Raw genomic sequence first — 26,626 nt, forward strand, 5'->3', positions numbered from 1 at the left:
GAATTAAATGTCTTGGGTTTCCATGGGTAGCCTTATTAGCAAGTAATGGGCTTTTACCTAGGTTCGGGAGATGATCTCTGTAGAAGTAGCCTCCTTTAGCATCGCTCACAACCTTCAAGTCACTCTGAAGCAGAAAGAAATAAAAATAAACTTGATCAGGATAAAAGTATAGTGAAACCTGTATATACAGACCACTCAATGGTGACAATTAAAGTGTTTTTTTATAGACAGTATAGGTTTCTATGAGAAACGATTGTCAAAAAAAAAAAAAAAAAGTAGTCTTTATAGACAGGTGCTTGTTATATACAAGTGGTCGCTAAAGCAGGTTTCACTGTATTTCAAGCCATCCCAATGGTAATGATGATCTGGGCTTTAAATCAAAACTTTCACATCAAAATCAATACAATTTAGCAATATCAACATCTAAACCTTTGTCATCATAATCATAATGCTCAGTACCAATTTCTGCCTATTACATTGTCAGGGATAGTGCCACATCATAGGAAATTTGGCAAGGACACCAAAGGGGGAAGGGGAGAAGGGACGGAACTTTTTTTCTCAATCGAAGTATCCCAACCTCATCAATATATTCTAAACATACTTTTCTGAATTTCTAAAACCTGTGAAATGGGGGCTTGTCACGCCTTTCTTTTTGTCCCATCCCCACTAAACGTTACATGATTCAAAGTAAAACATAAAGAATTTATTGATTAAAATTTCACTTTTCATGGTAATGAAAATGCTTATCAATGTCTACAATAAAATGTTAGTAGTATGTGTTCAATATTTTTTAACAGTTTGATGACTTTTCCGTACACTTATTCAAAATGAAACTGGAGAATGATGACAAAACTATAAATACCTTCAAAAAGCCAGAAACAAATGGAAGTAGGCAGAACTAAGATACTTTTAAAGCCCCACTGTACTACTTGTAGCTACTTGCTCCCTCTATATAGAAAACAATGCCTAAGCGGTGACTACTGGTCCCCCACGATCCTCTTTTTCTTATGTTAATTGAGAGCAGAGTTGATGAGATAGCCACCTGTCAGTGACCTTGCAGGGTGATCTAATCCCTCCTATAAACTAGTACAGATGGGTTTTAACTGTGACTTGTAATGGACAAACTTTTCATATGACCTACCATTCCCTCATATCCAACTCTGTAGAGGTTCTTTGCTCCATTATCCCAGATGACGTAGGCGGCGCTGCGGGGGCTTGTGGCGCTCCAATCCTGGACCTCAGTGACCTTTCCTCGTCGCGACATGCCGCCATCTTGGTCCTCCCACTCCCAGTCAACACCACGGACTACCCGGGCGCCTGGATAGATACCTCTGGCCATGATCTTCTTGCTCTTGCGACGTGGTTCCAGCACAACCCTGAATAAAAACCAACAAAAAAACGGTCACAGGAACTAGATTTTTTTTTTAATTCATCGTGACGGTGCCATGGACCAGTGATGGCCTGGTGGTAGAGTTGCTGGCCGGCAAGCAGAAGATGGCAGGTTCAAATCCCACTGGTTCCTAGAATTTTTCTGACTTGTTTTCATTTACAGATCGATCAATTGATCTTATTTACTGGGTAAAAGCCACAAATATGTTTAAACAATAGACAATAGATAAAATTAGGCTTATTCAATGCCGATCAGAGAGTTAACCTATTACCCTAGTCCACTATCATATCAACTGCGTAGTACTTGTAAATATTCATGACGTATATTGTAGTTTAGATGGTGCCATTGTAAATGGAGCCTGACCATTTACATTTTTGCACTTCAGCAGAATTCATATATGATTGTATGTTGATTTAGTTTGGTTTTTCACAGCGTATGTACTGCAAGAAGATTGACAGCTCTTGAGTATTAAAGCCAACAGAAGGAGTCCAGCATGTCTTGTACAGTATGTGTGTCTTTAGAATACGAATAGAATATCAAAACAAACACTGCCAATTCTAAGAAACCCATAAATGAAAATAAACAACTAAGAAGCATTCAAGTCTCATTGATGGAAATGCATCAGATTGCTTTTTGCTTTTCCACAGTATACAATTTCAATGGTATGTATATGAGTACTTCCTAGGTATTCCTCGGTATTTCCCATTATTTCCCGGTACTAATATTTACCAATATTTCCCAGAATCTGCCAACCCTGAACGTATGTGTAATGTGTAGCTTAAAGGACTACATTGTCTTTATGCAGCTTAAACAAAATGTCTATTCCCATCTAGCAGAGTTGGGTTTCCTGTATGATTAGCTTGAATTTGTGTAAGGATAATGACTTCCAAAAGAATTTGATCTAGATGCCACGTCAGTATCAATGACTTCCAAACCAAAAGTTATCATCATAACGTCAGACGGATATCAAAAAAGGGCCACAAGATTTCCAACATCTATATCTTATTCTGTATCTCCAATAACCACTTAAATTTGTTGATTTGAAACAATTTTTCAAAAGCTATCAAAAATGCACCTTTGATATTATAAACCCCGTTGAAGATTGGTAACTTCCGTATAAAGGGATTTGGTAACTTTGTCTAAGATCCTTTTAAAAAATCCTTAATTTAGCTCATGCTGCAATGATAATTATAAACCTTCAAGTCAGTCAGGAACCCCATGACTTTTAAAAGTCGATCGCCTTTCTGATTATCAAGATATTTATGATTGAAAATCAAAATCAAATTTTGTGTTTGCCGAACGGTTTTCATAACACTACAGTCCATTGGGGAAAATTAGTATGGTAAAACCGGTCACTCAAAGGTTTTTTTCTTTTTTGAGGCACTTCTTGATCATTTTGAAGAGCAATTTTTTTAGGGCTTCAATATAACACCATATCACAGACACTGATAACACGTAGGGCGGTGCATCTCAGATTTAACATTGTTAAACGATGCCTTTAAACTTTCTTGTCCCATCATACATGTGTATGATTTATTTTTCAGCACTATACTTTACCTTTCACTGTTTGGTGTGTTGATGCGGTAGAAACGATGTCTGAGATGATGTTTATCACCATGGTAACAGACGGAGCAAAGGTCATAGTTCGGACACTCAGCACACTTCCAACGCATGCCATATATAGGTTGCATACGGCATGTGTCACACATGGAGCCATCATGCTTGATTCCTGTAATAAAGAAAATATTTGCGTATATTTATTTATTCTGAAACAAAATCCTGGATTTAGCTCATGCTGCAAAGATAATTATAAATCTTTAGGTCAGGCAGGAACCCCATGACTTTTACAAGCTGATTGCCTGTCTGATTATCAAGATATTTATGATTGGAAATTGAAATTTCAAAAACGGTTTATATAGCACTGCTACTACAGTCTATTTGGGGAAATGATAATGGTAATACCGGTCACTCAAAGATTTTTACTTTTTTGAGGCACTCCATGATCATTTTGAAGCGCAATTTGTTTAGGGCTTCTATATATAACAGACACTGATAACACGTAGGGCCATGCACCTCAGATTTAACATTGTTAATAAACGATGCCTTTAAAGCGTACCAATCAACAAAACATATTTCGATCTTGATGAAATGGATTTCACGTGGCTACAGTATACTTTATTCAAAATATGAGCTTCACTATGACTTTCAGATAGAGTCAACCTTTATGAGGGCACCCAAAATCATGCATGATTCTTTTAGGTTATTATCTTCTCAGTAACTATTTAAATTTATTTTAATAATATCTGCGTCAAGTATTATACCTAGGCGTTGTGTCCGGACAGGTCCCTGTGTCTGATTTCAAATATGCAATTTGAAGAAGTTTACCAGCAACATTTCATAATTCTTCTAAAACTTTGTTGGATATTATCATAATTAAAGGTCTAATATTCACAAAGGTTAGTGCTATTTGATGAATACTTTATGTATAACCCCGCTGTGCATGAAGTTAGCAACTGTAATCTCAGATCCTCATTAAATTCATGTAATTTGTAATGACAGTAATTCACATTATGACGATGATGCTCATACTAGTTACGGTCCCTAACTTCACAAACGCGCACCCGCATCCCATCGTCAGTACTGTATTGTGCAACGGTTTGCCGTGAAACCTGTAAGGAAGGGTCTTTTTTTTTAGGAAAAATACTTCAAAAGAGATAAGGAAATTGACACAAAACAGGTGAGAAACATAACAACTTTTGAATCATGAACATTATTTGAACAATTGATGAAGATTTAGTTGATTTTGGGTATGTTTCAGGGAATAATTTTCCTCAAATTTTTTGATTAGCAATTTCAGCCGATGGATGAATATTTAAAATGAAATTCTGTAAATTTCTATGGAAGAAAACTGCTACACAAAAGATATTTTGTATAGCAGTCATGCAAAAATGCATAGCAAATTGCGATGCGATACCAGGAAAATTATTCCCTGTGTTTTAGTAGGGTATCTCCACGCCGGAGTTACGGGTCAAAGTCTGGATATGATTCTGAACTAGCGCCCTATAAACATGATAACGTGAAACGTGATTACGCAAATTACATCTAGAAGTCTATCATTAACAAAATATCAACAACCAAACAAACATTGAATCGATTGAGTGATTGACAGACGCAAGCAGCACTGCACTGTTGGTGTTATTGATTTTGTAAGAAAGACAAAATTCAACCACACTATCAATTCATTAGATTTTCTTCTCCTTCTATGCTTACATCTACGATCTACTTCATTTATTTGAAAATGCATAACAAAAAATTACCAGTCGGTGCACTGTCCAGGATGCGTAGATCGTAGGCCCCAGCGCAGCGGTAGTTCGCCGCCGTACCATTGTCCCACACCACCACCACTTCTTCGGGCGACTCGAAGGAGCGAACCGTTCCGACATGCCCCTCTCCACCGTCTTGTTTTCCCCATTTCCAGTCGAGTCCTCTAGTAACCCTTGCCCCGACCCCCTCCATCATGTTGATACGAATGTTCCTGTTCCCCCTCGACTCCATTTTTGCGATTTAGTTTCACGAAAGTGAAGCTACATCAAACAAAAATGAGCTCCTGGGGAGCGACTTCTCTCGAAGGATTCGAGAAATTTTGTTTTCCAAATTTGTACAGCAGGGAGTGCCACAACGGATTATTTCTACCTTTGCGGCACTAGTAAGGTCGGTACATATAATAGGAACAATACGTGTGCAAACAAAAAGCAGTGCTCTCAGTTTCATTTTCTTTATATTCGTTTTATATATTTTCGACTTCTAATCTTTCTACTGCTTTAATCTAGCTCTCTTTATTCCTATCTCAAAGATCTTCTCCTTCTGTCACTCTCCTTATATCTGGGCCTCGCCACAAATCGCAAGTCTTGTATAATAAAAGTCATCATCATATCATACAAAAATCAAAATCATAATCATCCCCACCACCTCCATTTTTTTATTCAATTTTATCTTTATTTATTTCATTTATTCATCACTAACAACATTGACAAATATTTGTGACATGGCCCAAACATACATGTAATACACAGCGGAGGATTTTCCAACAGGGGGGGGGGGGGACAAACGGGTGCGCGAAGCAGCGGCAGAGCCCCATCCTGGCAAATGCTCTCGAGTTTTAGCAGTTTAGAACCTTGAAGTTAGCCGTCTTGAGCGATAGAAACTATAATCCATAGATCTATAGATGCCCCAATTGGTTTATTTCGTTTGAAACAATTCGCTCTCAGGGGCTCAGACACACACTCTCTCCAAGAGACAATGTTATAGACTCGGAACACAATATTGTCTTGGGAACCACTTCAATCTTTACGGATGGGGTCTAGGGGTCCGTCGTAAAGGGTAGAGCATAGCTTTGCCGGAGTCCTGGGGTCAGAGCCCCCTGAAATTCTTAAGTTTATTTTTAAAACAATTTAGAACCTTTAAAATGGCCGTCACGAGTGCTACAAATTGTAATTTTCTCCTTTAAATTGACACAGCCCCAAACTTTTCAATTTAGAAAATAATCTCTCTCTCTCTCTCTGTAGTCTAATTCCTTCACTATTCCGTAATTATTTATGTTCCTTTACGGATCTCCCCAATTTCTGCACTCTCTACCCTTTTATGTCTCTTCCTTATCATTCTTCCTACAATCATTGATAGGTTTTCCCTCTCTCTCTCTTCCAATTTCTATTCAAGTCATTTCTCCTGGTATCTCTATTTTGTTGTCTCTCTCTCTCTCTCTCTCTTTCTATCTTCCTCTCAATCTTTCCATTCTGTCTTCATCACCATTGCTGCCCCCCCTCTCTCTCTCTCTCTCTCTCTCTCTCTCTCTCACTCTCTCTCTCTCTCTCTAGCTCATGTCCCACCCCTCCATATTCTGTTTATTTGTGTTCCGGTTCATCTTCCTTACTTCTGCTCCTCTCACTTACATTCCTCTACTCCCATTTCTTCTCAGTCTATCTAAAGGCAATGATTAAGTTTCTTACATCTTTTTATCACCCTATATTACCGTTTCCTCTACCCCCCCCCCATTACCACACATTGCCACATGCAGGTTTCTCTCTGCATGTGCCCCCCCCCCCCCCTTCATCGTATCTCTGTTCATCAATATTGCTCCCCTCCCCCCCCCCCCCCCCCTCAATCGCCTTTGTGCTCCCCTCTCGCAATTTCTTTATCTTTTCATTCAATCTCTCTCCAAACTAATCCTTATTACCGTTTCCCATTCTCTGTCCGTGTCTATTTTCTTTTAAATCCACCCTTTACAAAACAAATCTCTTCTCTCACTCATCTTTTTGAATTGTCATTTGTATTTTCTTAGCATCTCCCTTTTCTACTCCTCTCTATTTTTGTTGTTTTGCTCACTCGCTTTTAAAGTTTAAATGTGTATCTGTTTCTCTCACCTCTCTCTCTCTCTCTCTCTCTCTTTCTCCCTCCCTATTCCATCCGAAAGGTTATCAACAAAATGAGCTTATCATTATTCATATGCCTCCGAATAGTCTCATTGGACAACGCCCCCTATCGTCAGAGTCCAGCAGCCTATATATATGTTAGCCTATGGAATTTTACCCCCCAAAATCGTTAAAAATTCATTTTTTTTGTTTAAACGAAAAGCACATCCACCCGACGTACGTTGACATTGCCATTGCCTATAAAACACATGTATAACAAGTCGAACTTTGGACGCAATTTGCCACGCGATTATAAGGTTATAGGTCAAGCACACGAAGGTTAACAAGCATGAATTATCATAGATCAGTTCTGATTGGTTCATTATGTCCATTTCAGCTATCCCCCATCGTAATTTGTCCATTTAGTACAGGCAAGCATTGTGCCGAGGTAAGCAAAAACATGAATATTTATGATCGCCATGGACTATTCGAATATTTAAAGAGGGGTGCAATTGTGCATCACATCAAACTCCCCTACTTTAAGTCAAGTATTTCATTGTATTATGTAGTATGGTAAATTATCAGATATCAATGATAGTTTAGTATTTTATATTTAGCAAAGCAATCTCACATACAAAATCACTACCAAGTGTCGTCTAATCCGCCGATTGCCGTCTGCTATATACGTTCAAGGCACATTTATCTGTGGACTGTGATGTAGATCGACACACTGTTAGAAAAAAATTAAACAAGTTGTTTAAAATTTTAAACAACCCCGAGTTAACCGGTGAATCGCTCAACGTTGTTTAAAAATTAAACAAATTAAGGTTGTTTACATTTTGAACACTTAGTTGTTTAAAAATTAGGAAACCTTTTAAACAACAGTTGTTTAGTAATACATTGCACAACTCGGTTGTTTAAAGCAAGTTGTTTAAATTTTAAACAATAATGTTTAAATTACTAAGCAACTGTTGTTTATTCATTATTACTGCACAACTGGGTTGTTTAAAAGGAGTTGCTTAAATTTTAAACAGAACTGTTTAATGGTTATTACCTGGTTGTTTGAATTTGTGAAATAACCTACTGGAACCACTCCTGCAATAATCACAACGATTTATACACTGCAACATGCAGAGCTTGTTGCCAATTTACTTCAACATTTGTTCATCATATTCATGGCAGTGACAGACAACATTATTATTTGTCTCTATAACTTCACCTAAAACCAATCGGCGAAGCCGAGAAGAACCAAGTCGTCGCCTTGCCCTTGTTCCGCCATTTTCGTCTGCACTGCACTGCACTAGCACTTGCACTGCACAAACTAGCACTGCATGCTTGCATGCATGTATTATGTACGTACTTTGTGCATATCGCATGTGTGTGCGCAAATAGCAATCGCGTATCGAGAAAATATCAACGACGCCCCCGGGACTTTTTAGACAACTCTGTTTAATTAAATATTTTTGTCTTTTAATACATAGTTGTTTAAATCAATCGAGCACTGATATTTCGATTTTGAACAACGTTGTTTACTTTTTAAACAACATTCTTTTAAACAGTGACATTTTAAACACCGTTCTAACAGTGTAACGGATCTGTGAGTTTATAGGAGAAAAAACAACAACTTCTAGCACTCGTGACCTGACGGCCATCTTAAAGGTTTTAAAATCAATCGTTAAAAACTGAAGAACTGAAGAACTTCTGGGCTCCCTAGCACAGGCTCTGCCCTGACAGGGGCTCTAAGGACCCCCCCCCCCCATACAACCTTAAAATGTTCTATAAAATTGTTGTTAGGAGAGAGTGTGTGTTTTAATCTCTCAAGGCGGCCGTCTTGAAGGTTCTAAAACTTGAGAGCGTCTGAGGTTCAGCCCGGCCCTGGACCCTGGCCTTGTCTCTGCAAACCGACGGAGCCTACAGGTCTTTGGACCTCATCTGTATTATCTTATCTTATCTGTATTAGCTAGGGGGCACGGGCCCCCACCCCTGGCAAAAAAAGAGTAAAAAACACCTTTTAAAAAAAGTTTGAGTGAAATTAAGCTTCATAATCTTTTTTGGTAATTCAAGATGAAATCTGATGGATTGTGACAATCACTAGGCCTATTGAGGAATAATTATGATGCAAAATAAGGGATTATTAACATACTTTGAGAAAAAAAACACACGAACCAACAGACATACACAAACAAACCGCATGAATTTGGTCGGAAAATTCTGCTCGGTCAACATGATACTTGAAGCTTTGATAATATGAAGCAAAACGGGTCGGGTGGGGGATAAGTGGTCAAGACCCCATTTTGAATCCAACGAGGATAAATAAATAAACAAAAATGTTTTTGTTATTTTTTATTTTTTGTGTTGTGTTTATTGTTAGTTTTTTTTTGTCTTATTTTTTTGTCTTCTTTTCTTTTGCTTTTGGGACTGTGCGAGCCCTAAGCTCCTTCATCTCATCTATAAACATACTAGTTATAATCAAATAGGATTTTACACAGCCCTGTATGAAACAAATTCCTTCCTTCATTAATAACTAAGAAAACGGAAATGTATACAATTTTCAGTATACAGAACAAAATGCGAGAGGACCTTTCAATTTACATTAAGGAGGTGCCAATTTTTGTTTTGTTCATTCAAATCTCATAAGTTCGTTAACTTTTTTGTTTAATCAAACTTTCCTCAAATTTTCATTCATCCGTTTCTAGCATTTTTCTGCATTCTTTAAACCAAGATAATATCATAGTGGACGATTTGCCCTCAATTTCAGACCGAAACTCACACGAAGTATTGAAAGGGTGCAAAAGAATAAAATAACATAATGCTTAACACTGGATATACACGTGGTCAATCCTCAATGCTTACACTACATTAGCCGAGAAATCAATCAGACATAGAGGGTCAGATGTATGGAATTCTTTACCTAATGATATTCGAAATATAAAATCAACAAACTCCTTTAAAAGAGCACTCAAATGTTTTATCATTTCACGGATGTAAGATATTACTTACATTATATAATCTATACACTGTATATCAGTTCTAATTATGTCGAACATAATTTTTTTTTTAATTAGGCTTTACAAAATACTTTTTTCTTTGTTTGTAAATAGTGTATATAGTTTACTACAAAATTTTAGGAATTTTATTTGTCATATATATTTGAAAGGTGTTGTAACGATTCAAGCTCTATTTGCTTATGTTTCACCACCTTTGTGTGTTCATTCTTCAAACTGTATATTAGTTGCAACTTGTCTTTGATAAAACAGTGTTATATTCTTTTTCACGTGAAGTCAATTCAAATGGATTGTAGAATTGAAACGATTTTTTATATGATTTGTTATATTATTATTCATTTTTCATGTGATGTTAACTTCAATGAATTGTGAAATTGTGAACATGCATGAATAAATAAATAAATAAATAAGCTCTGAAAAGTATTTATGTCAAGATTCAATGTTAAAATGCATTTTGTTTCTGTCCGTCGCTATATTGCCTCGCATAATGGTATCGCCATCTTCGGTCTCGTCGTCATCGTCGTCGTCGTTGTAATCATCCCCATCAGCATTATCAACATTGTTAACTTCGTCACCAACACCATAATCATTACTGTATTCATCATCATCATCACCATCATCATCACCATCATCATCATCATCACCACCATCATCATCATCATCACCACCACCATCATCATCATCATCCCCATCACCATCATCATCCCCATCACCATCATCATCCCCATCACCATCATCACCATCATCATCACCATCATCATCATCATCATCACCATCATCATCATCATCATCATCATCATTACCATCATCATCACCATCATCACCATCATCATCATCATCATTACCATCATCATCACCATCATCATCACCATCACCATCATCATCATCATCATCACCATCATCATCATCACCATCATCATCATCATCATCATCACCATCATCATCATCATCATAATCGTGTAAGTGAATGTTCGACCACTCAAAAGAATGAATGTGATGTTTAAAAAAAACAGGAAAGTCATGGAAAATTAAAATAATATAAATTATACCCCAAAGTCATGAATAGTCATGGAAAATGTATCATGGTGTGGACCGTGTGTGGCTATAACTATGGCAGTCCTGCAGTTTGATCAAACAGTGGGCATGGTATTCATACACCGCTTGGATCCCGAAACCCATACCAAAATGATAATTATTTTGTCATGGAAAAGGGCCAAAATGGGTCATTGAAAATCATGGAAAGTCATGAAATTTCGTTCTCAAATTTCTGTGGAAACATGATTTACATCATCACGACAGGCGTGTATTCGTATTTTTGTTGTTGTTTCTCTGTCTTGGACTTTGAAATGATACAGCTCTAATGCTTCAATGAGATGATCAAAAATACAACCCCCTCTTTTAGCCTAATGGTCAATCACTCCAAAGCCTATAGGTCAAGCCAAATATTGCCCAAGTACCTCAAATAGACTATTACGAGACATCCATGTTTGTTCTGACGCCATAAACAAACTACGTGCAACAAGATTGTGAAGTACCCTATACAAGTATGTGAAGGGCGCTGCATTCAGTGACCAGCATCACCAATATAGACTTAACTCGTGGATAAAGGGATAACAGATGGATTAATTAAGATCATCACCATTCCGAAGTTGGTACGCAAATCGAAAGAGACAAAAGATGGAGCTTGAGCCGTACATTATTTTTGTCATTTCTACTGTAGTAGGTGAGAAATTTGTTGTTGATTCTTATATTTGATGTTGGTATAATGTGTATTATATTTTCATTTTCATATAGAAAATGAAGATTAAGGGCTGTTTTCGTTTGTTGTTCTTCTTCAAATTAGCCTAAAACACGACTGTTATCTGTCTGGTAAACGCCATTGGTGTAAGTTTCAGCTCTGAACTGACAATTTACAGAATGAATACGTCTATGTGCCTTCCAATCTCAATGAAACACATTAAAAAGGCATTTCGCGTTGCGTTGAAAATATATTTGGGACGTTTCTTACATTATACAACCCCCTTTAAATCCTAAAGAATGCACGACATTTGTTGAGTATATCTATTTTGAGACACGATCATTTAGACACTTGATATAATTTTGTTTGGATTAAATCTGTTAGTGAAAATGACATTTTGATGTAACATACACTGTACTTATTTATAAGATTGCATTTTATGTCCATATTATAAACATTTTTAAGCGTGATCTAAATCATATATGTTTAAATAGATTAATAACAACTTTTTCACATTCTAGTCTATTATTCAGTTAAGATCAAACTAATGCTGATTAGAAAAAATAAGCTTTTATTTTGGGAACATTGCAAAACTATGGATTATAAAGGGAAAAATTAACAATTTCAAATGGACGAAAACAACCTTTTCAAGTGTAATTCCGTTTCCAAGTATAAGCATATCAATTAAGTTTAACAATGTGCTGAAAGGGGAAGGTCGATTGAAGCCAAGAATGCCGAATGTATAAGAAAGGTATTATTTCATTATTTGTGATAGCCTCATTTTAAATGTAATTCCTTTTGATGAAATTTAAGTAAATCAATATATGCATTATTCTTCACATGATGTAACCTATGTTTTTTTTAATCTTAGGAATGGCATGGGGACAGACGTGTACAATAAACGGTAAGGGCGTTTCAAATCAATATGAAAGGGGAAGTCCACCCTGATATTAAGTTGGTTTTGATAGAAGCAGATTAGCGAGAGAGAGAGAGAGAGAAAAAAGGTCAGTGAAAGTTTGATAAAAAAAAAATGACTAAAAATAAGAAAGTTATGAATTTCTGAAGGTGCAATCAACCAATCAAACACAAATTGGCAACTCTGTGACTTATCTTGCGTGCTCCCCTCCCATTTGTTTTGTACTAAAAAAAAAAAATATATATATTTTCCATTAAGAAATGTTTCGATCATACAGTCACCCTCGATATAACTATCGCAAATATGTTTTTATACAACCCTTGTATGAAACAAATCTATTCCGTCATATTGATAACTAAGATTTTGTTTCTGTACTGAGCGAATTGGAGAGGAGCTCACATGATACGTCACAATGTTGACATTTTATGTTTCACCGATGAAAACTTCAACAAATCATAACTTTTCTATTTCAATCAGATTTTAATCAGATTAAATTTTCACTAATTTTTTTTCTCCTTTTTATCAAATCAACTTAATGCCATGGTGGACCTCCCCTTTAAAGTAATACATGCAAACACTCTTTTTATATTTGCATGAAGGAAAAAGAAAGAACCAAGGCATGATGCTGCCAACTGTTTCATTTAGTAATATATTGTATATTCAAGACATGAATAGGGCATGCGTCGTTCCTTTAGTTCCTCGTAACACATTCAATCTCAGACAACTTCAAAAGCCGTTATTGTTTATTTGTTTGTTGTTGTTGTTGTTGTTAGTTTGTTTGTTATTGCTGTTTTTAAAGCTGAGTCAGTTTGTCTACATGCAAAATGGTACTGTATTAAACTTGTTTTGTCAATTGAATTTGTCATAATTTACATACAAATAAAAAATACTTTGGCTACAAAGATTTGTCAGAATTGGTAAATATGGAGGTTCAAATTACATATCGAATTCATCAGCCTCTATTTGTAATGTATTCCGTAGGTGTCGGTTAAACTTTTTATAAAGATGAATGACTCTTCATAGGGCTATGTTGTTTGTTGATTGCTTTAGATGGACTTGTTCAAACTAAGTCGTTGATTGGTTTACACTTCAGATTAAAACTTTCGATGACGAGATAGCTGGCAATGTACCATATGTGTCATACTTTCATTACACATAGATAGTCTGACTTTCAGGTCTTATCAGTATAAGCCAGGGCAGAAATACTTACTGCATGTGATAATTCGTTGTTGTAGTTGTTGTTGTTTGCTATCAACATGTTCGCCCTGTTAACATTTGGCCCTCAGACATTGTATAGGCGTACACGGGGGTGCAGCCCCAAAGAATGTTTCTATTACCATGTTCGGGAAACTCTCCCGATGCTTATTTAGAAATAAAAGCTACCAGGCTAGCTGGAAATCATAACGTCTGTGAGTCAGTCTATCTTTTTAAAATCCCTGTTTGACACACCAATGCCTTTGGTGACAATGTTGAAATTATTCCTAAAACAGGATATCGTGTTGCCTTATTGTTACAATAGGCTTCGATCAGACTGACTTTTTGTTAATTAGAATAAAACTAAACGAACATTTTCATTATGTTTGATTGAAAAAGACATAAGAAATGTTAAAAGACTTCTATAGAATGAAGGATAATATAAATATATAAATATATATATACAGGCGCGTACGCAGAAGGGGTGGGATTCAACCCCCCCCCCTCAATTTTTTGTATGTGTGTGTTTTGGAGGAACCCCCCCCCCCCCCCACCCTCGAAAAAAATCCTGCGTACGCTACTGTATATATAAATTAGATAGATATGAAGATAAGTTAATAGATTCGTTACTCAATATATATGTAATCATACAGAAAATAGAGATATTTGTTGCAGATATACACGTATATATTATAGATAGAGATAGAAAGATAGATAAGCGGACTAACAGGCAGGCGTCTATTTCACAAAGTAATAAAGGCACATGTGTAACTATATACAAAGGTTAAAGGTAGTCACGTTGTACACTTGTAATGTCTCAGTTTCTATCTTTATCCCTCATATACCATAAACCAATATTAAGTGAAACCAGAAAAGTTTCTTCAGCAGCATTTGTTAATGATCTCTTTGTACTGTACCTCACTGTACAATTTTATTTAATCTAAATGTTTAAAAAAATGTTTAAGTTACATTAATTCATAATTTTTAGAATTATTGTTATTTTGTTTAACCAATGTTGTAAATATATTGCAGTTCAGCCTCTGGCTGCGATTAAATATGAAAACCAACATTCAATTTAGGTCAATGAAATTCAATACTGTGTAGGAAAGAGATTTAAAATTGGAACTACGGGCAACAACAAGGATTTTCACCACCCCCCCCCCCCATTTGTAGAGGTGTTGTGGTCTAGTGAATAAATCACCGACTGCACATCGAAGGTTCGGGGTTCGAGTCCCACTAATGTCCTTAGGCAAGATGTTATTCTACATCTGCCACTCTCCACCCAAGTGTTAATTGTGTACCCGGTAGGGTGCGAAAGTTAATGTGATTGGATGAGCGAGTGGCGCTTGTAAAATGGCGACTGGCCGGAATACTCCTCAGGGAGTGGAGAATGTGCATACATTGTGTGCGGGTAAGCCTGAATCCGATGACCGGGGTAATAATATGTACTGCGCCTAGAAACAAAGTACTATTCGCATTATAAATATGAGGTATTATTATTATTATTATTTATTTTTAGAATGTTCTGAAGAAAGCCTTCCCAAGCCGATGGGATCTGGTTTAAGCGGATACACACCTGGTGGAACTGGTTGCTATGACGACGGGACGCTGGTGACGTATATATGTACGGGTTCGTTGCTAGGTCCACCAACCAGTCAGTGCAGCGCAGGAATTTGGTTTCCTCCGGTAGGACCAACATGTGAAGGTAATACGACGGTGGATTGAACTCTTGATATTTATTTGAATGGGGGGGGGGGGAGAGAACTGATTGCCAATCACATTCACTCTAAAATACTAAAATATCAAATAACATTTGTATTTGTTTATTTTTCCACTGATGATTCCAATTAAAAAACATGCAAATACAAAAAAGTGCACGTTCTAAATGTGGAAACAACGGAAATACTTCGGACTGCCCCCACAACATTGATAACCATAACCCTAACCCTCATCTTAACCCTAACTCTCATTCTATCCCTCACCCTAAACGTCACCCCGGCCCCACCCTAACGCTAGCCCTTACCTTAACCCTTTACCCTTACCCCAGCCCTAGTCCTTTGGCAGTTGGATATAACTGGTAGGACTAACCTTCTTGCCAAGGTGATATTCATTTTTTCCGTCATGGCATGACATTTGAAAAAGGTGTAAACCTCGTTTAATAACATTATTTAAAGACCGTCAATACTACTGTCCCACAAGGGACTAGACCACACACCGAGGTCACTGACTGGTGGCTATCTCATTAACTCAGTCTCAACTAGCATAAGAAAAAGAGGATCATGGGAGACCATGTGATTGGGGAAGTTTTCTATATAGAGGGAGCAAGTAGCTACAAGTAGGACAGTGGGGCTTTAACCCTTTACCCTTACCCCAGCCCTAGCCCTTTGGCAGTTGGATATGACTTGTAGGATTATAACCTTCTTGCCAAGGTGATATTCATTTTATTTCGTCATGGCATGACATTTGAAAAAGGTGTAAACCTCGTTTAATAACATTATTTAGAGCTGCAACGTAATGAAAGATGGGCAATGCTGAAATCTTTGGAATTGTACTGGTATTTTACGATGGTCAGTGTTAACATTTTAAGAGTATCAATACTCATTGAACAGGTAGTCAACTTTTTGAATCCTACCAGTACAACTGTAAGTTGCGATGGGAATGTTTACCGACGTAAGACTAAGAGTGGAAAGGGGCATATCAGTTTTGTTTCAGTAATAGTCAACACTTTTTAAAACGTTTTGATTATAAGGTTTGTTACAAGGGTAAAAGAATGGCACCCCTCCCTCTTTATATTTAAAATGTTTTACTTTTCATTAAATAATTCCCTAAATTCTTCCAAAAGTATTTAAAGATAAATCAAATCAAATAAAATAAAATCAAGACTAGTTTGCGATTTAATAGCATAATTTCATCGGTAAAGTCAATTTGTTTACATTATTTTGTAGAGTAAAGGCTTTATTGACCACTTGGCGCTAAATTCATGAATTTTCAATTTGTTTAATCATTCTATGTTATGATTTATCCTGTATTTTTAAATTAGCTGCTAGTGGTTGTTTCCGGCCGCAGCTCCCACCCAACGGCAACGTTACGGAATACAAAGATGAGTACGCCCTCTACGACAGGATCACGTTCTACTGCGATGACGGGTATTCTATCATTGGCCCTCAGGAAGTCGTGTGTGATTCGGGAGGGATATGGGACCCTTCCAATATACCTACATGTGAAGGTAATATGATGTAACTAATGTAACAAATGTAACAAATGTAGCTAATCTAATGTTGGGGGGGGGGCACAAATGCCTTATCCCCTCCCCCTTCCTCTACCCCTCTTCCATCTCCAAGCTTCCCCTAAATAGTTGTCCTCTGAATCTTACGAAAAGAACACAAATATTATTATTTAAGTTTGAGCCCGACCTTAACTTTATATGCACGGTTATTTTCTTTCTTTCATCACTGTACGTATACAATTCTTATTAAAGAAATAAAGCAATTCCGTCATCGACCTTTTGTTTTAATTTCCTGTGAATTTCATCTTTTTTTTGGATAAAAGTTTCTTCTTCACTGTTTAGCATACACCCGGGCCAAAACTACTTAGCAAACAACCGAACAAAAGTATTGTTCTTTGGTATGGAGGACTAAAAAAGTAACGGTTTACAAGATCCTACCTGTGGTTATTGTCATAATTCATCTGTACAGTATCTTAATTTGCTTTTATTTCAGCATCTTGCACGGCCCCATCGATTCAAAATGGCGGTCCTAACGGTACTTATGTCAATGGTGAGGTCATCACGTACACTTGTGACGTCAACTATACTCTCATTGGAGTGTCGTCTGCTACATGCCGTGATGAATTGTGGGATCCTACGAATGTCCCAGAATGCCTTGGTAAGTGCCACTCAAGAACAAAGAATTCACCCCTCTTTCTCCCCTCCCCCCCCCCCCCCCCATCTCCCCTCTCCATCTCACTCCCTTTTCCCGATCGATTGAGCGAAAGAGGAGTGTTCAGTTGGATTAGAAATATTTTGATATTTACGAACGTATATGATTCGCACGACATTCCTTGTCTTATTCTTAGACCAAAGGCTTGTTTTCTGATTCTGATATTCTGTATAATGTGTCATTTAACTAACCTGGATCCAACCACTTAGGGGGCACTGGTTACACGGGGAAGGAAGTCCTGCTAGGTCATCTGCCTACCCCTTTCCTTCTTTCTGTCCAGCTTCCTGTCTTCTTTTCATCTTTTCGCCATTATTAACATGGAGGCATGTTCTATTAGCTTCACCACTATAATTGCCAAAGGCAGGTTAATCTACTGACACTACTTCCGATTTACAAATACCGCCATCTGCTGCCCACAATGTCCCGAAGTGTCGACAGTCATGTCCCACAATGCATCACCAACTGCATGACGCGCGCATGATGGTCACAGAACTGGACGTATTTTCCAGTTCTATGATGATGTTACTTGGGTGCAGGGACCGGAAATCGCTCTATATGTATCTTCACCCAAGGAAAGCGCAATCGAAATCCATTACAGCAGTGGTAGCTATGTTGGTACTATACTCTTTAAGCCATGCACATTTTCAAGACAAGCGAAGCCATTGTGAGCATCAATTAAGTAAAGCCCATGTTTCTTTCTAACTTTTATTCCCAGAACAATGCCTACCACCAATCGTTGCCAACTCGAACTTTGACACTCAGCAGGACCTCTTTGATCACGGTAGTTCGGTGATCATTGACTGCGATCCGGGGTACTCGACGGGCTCTTCAACCAGCACGACCGTGAATTGCAACGATGGGTCATTGAGTATGGAGTCGCCTAGATGTTATGGTAATCACCTGTTATAATTTACAGAACACTCAACACGATTTACAATATACTATTACCCCGGTCATTGGATTCAATCTTAACTCCCTGGGGAACATTCCAGTCAGGCGTTACTTGACGCTCAGAAACATTTACTGTTTGACCAACAATAACGGTCGCATCCTACCGGGCACTCATTTAACACCTGGGTGGAGATTAGCAAGTGTTGGTTAATATCTTGCCAATGGATGTTAGTGCCGTGTCGGGATTCAGAATTCTTTTTGAGAAGACTAATTAGTAATTATCAAGGACCACAGGTTCTGGTTAATGTGCCAGTCACATTTCTTTTTAAATTGTCTTTTAAAATTAATTGGTCCTATAGATTGTTCTCATATTCAAGGGCGTCACTCCCATTAAAGAAATGCACATTGCTATTTTCATCTCCCATCTATGTCCGTATCAAGCTGTGGTATTTATAGTATAATTTTACCTCATGCAATTACTTTAATCGTATAATTCTTTCCTAAATATACATTTATTCAATAAAACAATGAAAAGCTTAAAATAATTGATTTGAGTCTATAAAACAATTTAGTCAAAGGATATTTATTGCTATAATGTAATTACAAACATGAAGATCGGTATCTTCATATTTTGTTTTACCGTCCTTTTATTCCCCACTCTGTCCTTAATTCTTTTGATTGTTCTTAACTTCTTTTTTCGTCTGCAGAGAACTGTTCACCGCTTGATACCTTCCTGAACGGCCAAGTGACGGGGGATACGAGTCCATTCTACCACACTGAGACCGTGTCATTCAGCTGTGATACCGGCTTTACGTTGGACGGTGCTACCAGTATAACATGCTCCGATGGGGCTTGGGATGCCCCACAACCCATGTGCATGGGTAAAAAAATTGGGAAAGCTTAGATTAAAAAAAAGTATTTTTAACGAAAAGACAAGACTGTTTTTCCACCATGTCAAGAGTTTAACAATGAAGAGGCGCGATAGCTCAGTCGGTAGAGCAGTGGTCTCGTAATTTGGTGACCCGGGTTCGAAACCAAGCATCGCTAGTGCCATTTGGTAAGGCATTAATCGTAATTACCAGGTCCCTCGGAGAGGACCTAAAGCCGTCGGCCGTCTTGTTGCTTACTTACGAGCATTTATATTTTCTTAGCAGTCAGGTAAAATAACCACCACCACATAATAAAAATAATAACAAAAGTAATAGTAAACAGCGCTTCATACTAATGTTTCTAAGCGTTGTGATACTATTACCCCTAGTTTAGCTGAGCTACCGTAATAAGGCGCCCTGTTATTCGATGAATTTCTGCCAACCGAGTACCCAATTACATCACCTGGGTGGAGAGTGGCAAATGTACATATATATCGTGCCAAAGGACACTAGTGCTGCGGCGGGACTCGAACCGTGAACCCTGTGATCTATGATCCGGTGACGTATCCACTAGACCACGACACCTCTACTTTCTTAGGACTCGGCAAGACGAAAACAGAATTTTTCCTGTCGCTAATTCATTTACCCAAGAATGATTGATTGATTGAATGGTTGCTCTTATTTATCTTCCATGCAAAAAATTAGTATAATACATTTTACAAAACATTAACATTTCTTAAAGTTATATGGAAATAATAAATCCTGAGTCATAATAAATCATAACATGAAAGAATGTTGTGAAATCATTAAATACGGAAATGAAAAGTAAAGGTTCACTGAATTAAACTACTGAAGACATAATTTGATGATACAATCACACTTTTCACAAATTCAATATCCTTGAAACAAAATGACGGGGTGACGAGAATCAGATTCTTAAAAAAGTCGACTTCCTGGTTAGGGAGAGGATATGATATGACAGTATCTTTGATCTGGTAAAGTCGACTGTATCAATAAACGTCGCGAAGTAAACTTACTTTTTAAGGAATTATAAGACAACATAACATTGTAAAAGTGGTATACTTTATTCATCTATTTGATACACTTCTGAAGGGAAAGTTGATCAAGAAAAGATGACAGATCACTTTTACTTCTTCTTCTAGTTTTCCCAGTAGGGAGAGGATATCACTGGTTTCACTTTTTGCTGGATCATGTACAATTTGGCCTATCAATGAGGTGCAAGTTAACTCAAAACTTTAAGCACACAGTTAACATACTTCTGTTATTCAGTAAACATACCAAATGCCAATTTAATCAATGTTTATCTATTTATGAGTTCTTTGAATATTGTCTCAACATCCTGATTATTCTTTCTCACTCTGAAAAAAAAAACACTCAGATCAATGTCCAGTCATCGTACCCGAAGCATACAGCGCCTTTTACGGCTCGGCACCGCCATTTCAACACGGTGATATGGTGACCTTTACATGTTATAGCGGCTATGAGATATACAATGGAAGCATCACTTCAACATGTCAAAACGGACAGTGGAGCTCAGATCCGCCATTTTGTACAGGTATTATTTATCAAAATGTGTACAAATCCGGGGAAACTAGTGCCTGGAAAACAAGCCACAATTCTTTACTTCGGACAAAATAATAACAAGGCTTAGTATTAGGGCTAGTACCTGAACAGTTATTGCTCAGATAATTGAACTGACAGTTACCCTGTGGTTGAAATCTACCACTATAACAACATTTTCACACATATTGAACCCTATCCCGAAACATTATGTTAATTAAAATCGAAACCCAAGCCTAAACCCAGGATCTTTGACAAAATAAAGCCCAACGTTTAAGTTACGTTTCAGGAGGGCGCAGGCCATGGGGAATGTGTCAAACTACCGAATAATGACAAGAAGAACCCTCGCATTACAAATATCCAATATGTCTCCGGAAGATTCGAGTAGGGTCAGGTAATCTTTATTGTAAAAGTCCAAGGGCAAGAATAACGCCACAGTTATGGAATCAAAAAAGATATATGTTCTTTATCTGTCGAGATTGATTATGATATAGGTATTTTGGACTATAGAAATCATTTAATTTGTATTTGTATTCGCTGCAAGTAAAACAATTGTTTACTTGTTTACTTTTTTACTTGATCCAGGATTATTCAGTCTTTAGACTGTTGTTCCTATCCATGGTTTCCTTTGGTTGGGGTTGTCATCATATTTATCTGGGGCATCTTTCCACCATTTCTCAATTTTCATAGCATCCCCCAAAAGCTTTGAAATTGAAATCAATCAGAAATTCAAAGAGGAATCGACGTCGATAATATGATATTACTAACTGAGTCAATTATCATCAGATCACGTTTTTGTTTGTCCAATATTGGCTGTGTTTTCAAAATGAAATAAAATGACAAGATTTTGTTTGTTTGTTCTTCTTGGTTATCTTTTCGTAAAGAGCAAACAACGACTACACAAGCTGCCAGCACAATGATGGATTCAATAACAACCAAGTTACCTTCAACCAGCATGACGACTTTACAAGATACAGTTACGCCGTCTACTTCCCAAAGTTCCGATACGTCACCCGAAGCGGCATCTACCGACGTCGTCCTTCAAACGTCTTTAGTTACCATTACCGATGTTGTGACAGAGATAAAGACCTCAATACAAGCCGTGTCTACAGACAAGTTACCTTCAACCAGCATGACGACTATACAAGATACAACGTCGCCGTCTACCCAAACGTCAACCGAAGCGGCATCTACCGACGTCCTTCGAACGTCTTTAGAGACCATTACCGAAGTTGTCACAGAAATGAAGACCTCAATACTAGGCGTGTCTACAGACAATTTACCTTCAACCAGCATGAAGACTGTACAAGATACAACGTCACCGTCTACTTCCCAAACTTCCCAAACGTCAACCGAAGCGGCATCTACCGACGTCCTTCAAACGTCGAAAGTCACCATGACTGATGTTGTCACAGAGATAACGACCTCATTGTCTACAGACACGTTACCTTCAACTGAAACGCCTGAAGTGACGATAACGTCAGTGATGACGTCATCTGAGAGCATGACGTCAGAGATAATGTCATCTAAGATAATGACGTCAGATCGGACATCATCTACTGTCGCAACGAAAGTGACGACAGGGTCGACGCCGGGAAGCACCGATACAGCGCACACGGACGCGACTACCCATGGTACTATGTCATCCGTTAAGGGGTCAACGACAGCGCAGGTGATCGTGACGTCACAGAAGACTGCGACAGAGAGTGGTTCAACGACATTGGTCGATGGTGAGATGACGTCATCGCCAGAAAGGAACGTATCGATGTCCACGCCAGCTGGTTCATCGTCTGAAGGTTTGTTGTCTTACTGCTGATTTTTCTTTTAACGTATTAATGTCATGATAATGACAATAGGTTATAGCGTATATCATATATCTAACTTTAGAAATGACTACAAAGTAACTTCACTAATTGAAAATCAACAAACATAATGAAGCTAATGAAATAACCATGATAATGTTGACCATGTTATGTTGAACAATGTATGAGTTGAGTCTTGCTTTTGAATTTGAATGTTGAAATGTTTACAAAAACGATAATTATATAGGTATGAACAAACTTCGACATTTTTAATGTTTGTTTTTCCAGTAGTGGTAATGGTACTCCCAAAAATAGACGATTTTTCAAAATGGTGTTGGGATGTGTAAATGGGCCTATTTTTAGTACTTTTGTAGAGAACACGGTATCTGATCTACGAAGGGTTGGCTTACGTGACCCAATATTTCGTTGAAATACCCTTGTAAAACACGCGCATCACGCAGATATTAACAAAATAAATGTAAATGGTCACTGAGATATAAAGACTAACACACAATAAAATATGCATGATTCTCTCTAATAACGGGCACCTTCATTACTTTCGACTATATCTGAAAGTCAGTGGCTAGATTCCCCCATTCCCCACTCCGTCCCCATATCCTTTGGACCTCTACTGAAAACCATAATACATGTATAAGCTCAGTCTGATCATATTTTCTTCATTTCAATATCACACACACACACACAGGAATCTCTGAAGATCAAAAAGTGGTAGTCATCGTGTCGGCGACCGCCCTCGGAGTAGTCACTATCCTCGCCATCATCATCGGACTCATTAGCTGTCATCATACACGCCAAGGAACAACCGATAAAGCTATTTATGAAACCAACGGAGGGACGACTAAAAACGAACATGCCTATGATAACAATGGAGTCGTCCTCGTCAACACCCATTTGTAGTCGTTTAGAATCTGACGCTTTTGTAAAATGGACATTTAGATTTCGCCATCATCATCGCTCTCATCAGCAGTCGACATACACGTTAAGGACAATCCGATAAAAGATATTTATGAAACAAGTGGAGCAAAGACTAAAACTACCACACATATGACGGTAATGGAATCTACCTAGTCAATATGCATTTGTAGTCATTTAGAATGTGACTCTTTTGTAAAATGGTCATTTAGATATCGCCATCATCATCACCGCACTAATCAGTAGTATATTTCAAATTTTAGTGATCGATATTAAAAAACTATAATCTATACGATAATTATTGTAGATAATTTATTTCTGTCTTTTTCATTCAAATTCGTTTATATTTTTCTTCACTTGATTCAGTTTTAAGCAATATTGTTTTCAAATTTGTTTGTTTAGTATTCGAATAATATTTATCACAAAACAGTTTTATGAATTTATCAATGACTGAATAAATTCCTTTGACCTAATATTAAACAAGCTAATTGACAATTCAAATGATTATACTGTGTTCTTTACAATGATATATATATTTCTAAATGTATTTTAGTTTTTTTAAAAATCAAATGAAGTCAAATGCAATCGAACCAAATTCTACCAGGGAGTAATTGTCTGGGGATGGTTAGGGTATAGGGGCAGTTGACCTAGATCCACTGTTGTCCCTTGGTATAGTTCAAGGGATAGTTTTCAGGGGTAATAGTTTAGTGATGAACTACACTTATGTTAAGGGTTATAACATAGTATATGTTTATCGTTTATATATTGATAGAAATGCTTTGCTTCATAATGTTTGGTTTTTAAATTCCTCTCCCTGTGTTCATTAGAAGTTTCTCCATTTGCTGTTCTTCCATTTGATTGCTCTTGCACTACAACGTTGTGGGCGGTATTAGCGTTCATAGAGACAATCGCAATGGAACTAATTATTTTATTTATTGCATTGGTAATATCCTTGACATCAAAGACTGATTTCTTTTTGTTTGAAATATAAATCACATTATTTTCCATTAAATGTGTACATGGAAAAAAGTACATTAGTATACGGATTTTTTAAATTTTATAAGATAATGGGATTGTAGTCATAACCTTGTAACTCTTAACTATTCAATTGAAATCCTGTTTTTATTACGAGATTTGATATTTCGATACTTATCACTTAAAACCAGAAAAGTCAGATTAAATAAAGCGAAATATATATAAAACCTGAAACTGTCTAGTTTGTTCGTAAAATAAAATATATATTCCAATCACCTGTTCATTTAAACCGGTTGCCATAATTATTTCGACAATCTTCTTCCGCTTACCCCTAGTTATACCCTTCTCATATTCTACTTCTGTCCTTCCCCTTCTCACTCTCTCTCTCTCTCTCTCTCTAACTCTCACTCTCTCTCCCTCCCTCACCCTCCTTCTCTGCATCCCTGTGTCTCACTCCGTCTTCAGCGAGTTCAGCCCCTCTCTCTCCTTTTCTTTCTCCTCATTGGTGATCTTGGGTCTCTGCCTCGTTTTACGTTACTTATACATCTCTATTTATTAAGTTTACTCCTCTCTCTCTTTCTCTCTGTCTCTCTCTCTCTCTCTCTCTCTCTCTCTCTCTCCTTTCTCTGTATCTTACCTATCCCTTTTCACATTCCACCCCCTGTAATTTCAATCTATCCTCCTAAATTGTCAATGTCTAGTATAATGAATATGAAGAACATCATTTCCTGATCACCCAAGCCCCCTCCCAGGTATCTCCAAATAACCTTTCATTTCGTAAACGTAATGATTAAAAAAAGAGGAAGCAGATCAAGGTTCTATACGGCATAAACAAAACTTCCGAAGCAGTATGAAAATTGCACAAGAAGTTGTAAGCATCTCGACATTACGTCAAGAAAAACTATTCTCCCACAAGTAAGAGCTGCGCAGAAATTGTTCTTTCTTGTTCAATCGATAATTTCGACTTTGTTTCTCCCCTGTTATCATCAAAACGGGACGGCCCGACCAATATACGATATCGATTAGTATTGATCCCCGTCTTTATTTTCTCTTTCTATCTTCACTAAAAGCGATCGATACTCACCTTCGAGAGGAGGGAGGGGGCACGTTATACGCAAATAGCATTTTGTGGTGTGGGGGCCTATTGTTGATGTGGGATAATGCATTAACAGTTATAAAACTTTTGTATGATGAGCTAAGCTGTCAAACATTGCGGACGCCATCTTTGTACACGACGTTTTAAATCCGCACGACAGACAGTATACGCTGGAAGATAAAGATTGGCGTATTTCTGGAAACGGATTTATGCAAAGTTTGGCAGTGATTCTGTTGCCATGGTACCGGAATGATATAAAAGGAATATATTTACCAACATGGGACAAATAACAGAACGCTGTTTTATCCTGGTGAGTATCCAAGAGAAGTACTGCGTCTAAAAGTTGAACTAAAAAAACATTATTCGTGGCAAATGACGCAATTCAACAACAGTGTCCAAAACATTTGGATTTAGCTTTTATTTTAGTTGATTTTCCATCAATTTGAAAGGAAGATACAGGATATATGATAATAAATTTACTTGATACCTTTACTTCAATTTAAATGTTAGATAATTCATTTAAGTACGATTAATATATTTCATATGCGACATTGCCAGGAAATGAGTGATCAATTCTGTAGCATTCAAATAAACGTTGGTATGTCATTTGATACGTGGTGGGGGATGTATACCTGAAATACATATTTATGTTTCTATTTATATACTATTTTATTGCATTAATTGTATATACAAGTATGAAAATAGCCCACACAAAGCAATTTTGTGTCAACTCATTTATTAAAATAAAGTGTTTAGTTCAATGTTATCAAGTAATTAGTGAATTTATCATAACAATTACAGCATAGTGGACATGTTACCCTGTATATAGCGTGCATGACATAATGTCACAAAATAATCATATGGATAAATTGCAATTTAACTAAGACTAT

General features: G+C 37.2%; 3 protein-coding genes across 3 annotated transcripts in view; 2 read left to right on the top strand and 1 right to left on the bottom strand.

The window, feature by feature from the left end:
- LOC574545 (E3 ubiquitin-protein ligase MIB1) overlaps positions 1-5,060 on the bottom strand; it is a 49,003-nt gene extending 43,943 nt beyond the window's left edge. Inside the window, exons 1-4 of the mRNA XM_030982798.1 lie at positions 4,708-5,060; positions 2,948-3,119; positions 1,142-1,376; positions 58-124 (exon numbers count right to left, since the gene is read on the bottom strand). Coding sequence (XP_030838658.1) covers positions 58-124; positions 1,142-1,376; positions 2,948-3,119; positions 4,708-4,945 — 712 coding nt within the window. The 5' untranslated portion in view covers positions 4,946-5,060. The remainder of the gene's footprint in view (positions 1-57; positions 125-1,141; positions 1,377-2,947; positions 3,120-4,707) is intronic.
- Positions 5,061-11,389: 6,329 nt separating this feature from the next.
- Positions 11,390-22,334, top strand: LOC100893732 (complement receptor type 2). Its single transcript, XM_030983853.1, has 10 exons — positions 11,390-11,526; positions 12,413-12,445; positions 15,171-15,356; positions 16,692-16,877; positions 17,371-17,535; positions 18,305-18,481; positions 19,188-19,361; positions 20,749-20,925; positions 21,815-21,977; positions 22,010-22,334. The coding sequence occupies exons 1-10, from the start codon at positions 11,481-11,483 to the stop codon at positions 22,332-22,334; spliced, it is 1,632 nt and encodes a 543-aa protein (XP_030839713.1). The 5' UTR covers positions 11,390-11,480.
- Positions 22,335-22,392: 58 nt separating this feature from the next.
- Positions 22,393-23,975, top strand: LOC115922963. Its single transcript, XM_030982800.1, has 2 exons — positions 22,393-22,726; positions 23,439-23,975. Exons 1-2 carry the CDS (start codon positions 22,417-22,419, stop codon positions 23,648-23,650), a joined length of 522 nt encoding a protein of 173 aa, XP_030838660.1. The 5' UTR covers positions 22,393-22,416; the 3' UTR covers positions 23,651-23,975.
- Positions 23,976-26,626: the final 2,651 nt, after the last annotated feature.

The sequence above is a fragment of the Strongylocentrotus purpuratus genome, unplaced genomic scaffold (genome assembly GCF_000002235.5).
Source record: "Strongylocentrotus purpuratus isolate Spur 01 unplaced genomic scaffold, Spur_5.0 spur5_scaffold_13, whole genome shotgun sequence".
NCBI lineage: Eukaryota > Metazoa > Echinodermata > Echinoidea > Camarodonta > Strongylocentrotidae > Strongylocentrotus > Strongylocentrotus purpuratus.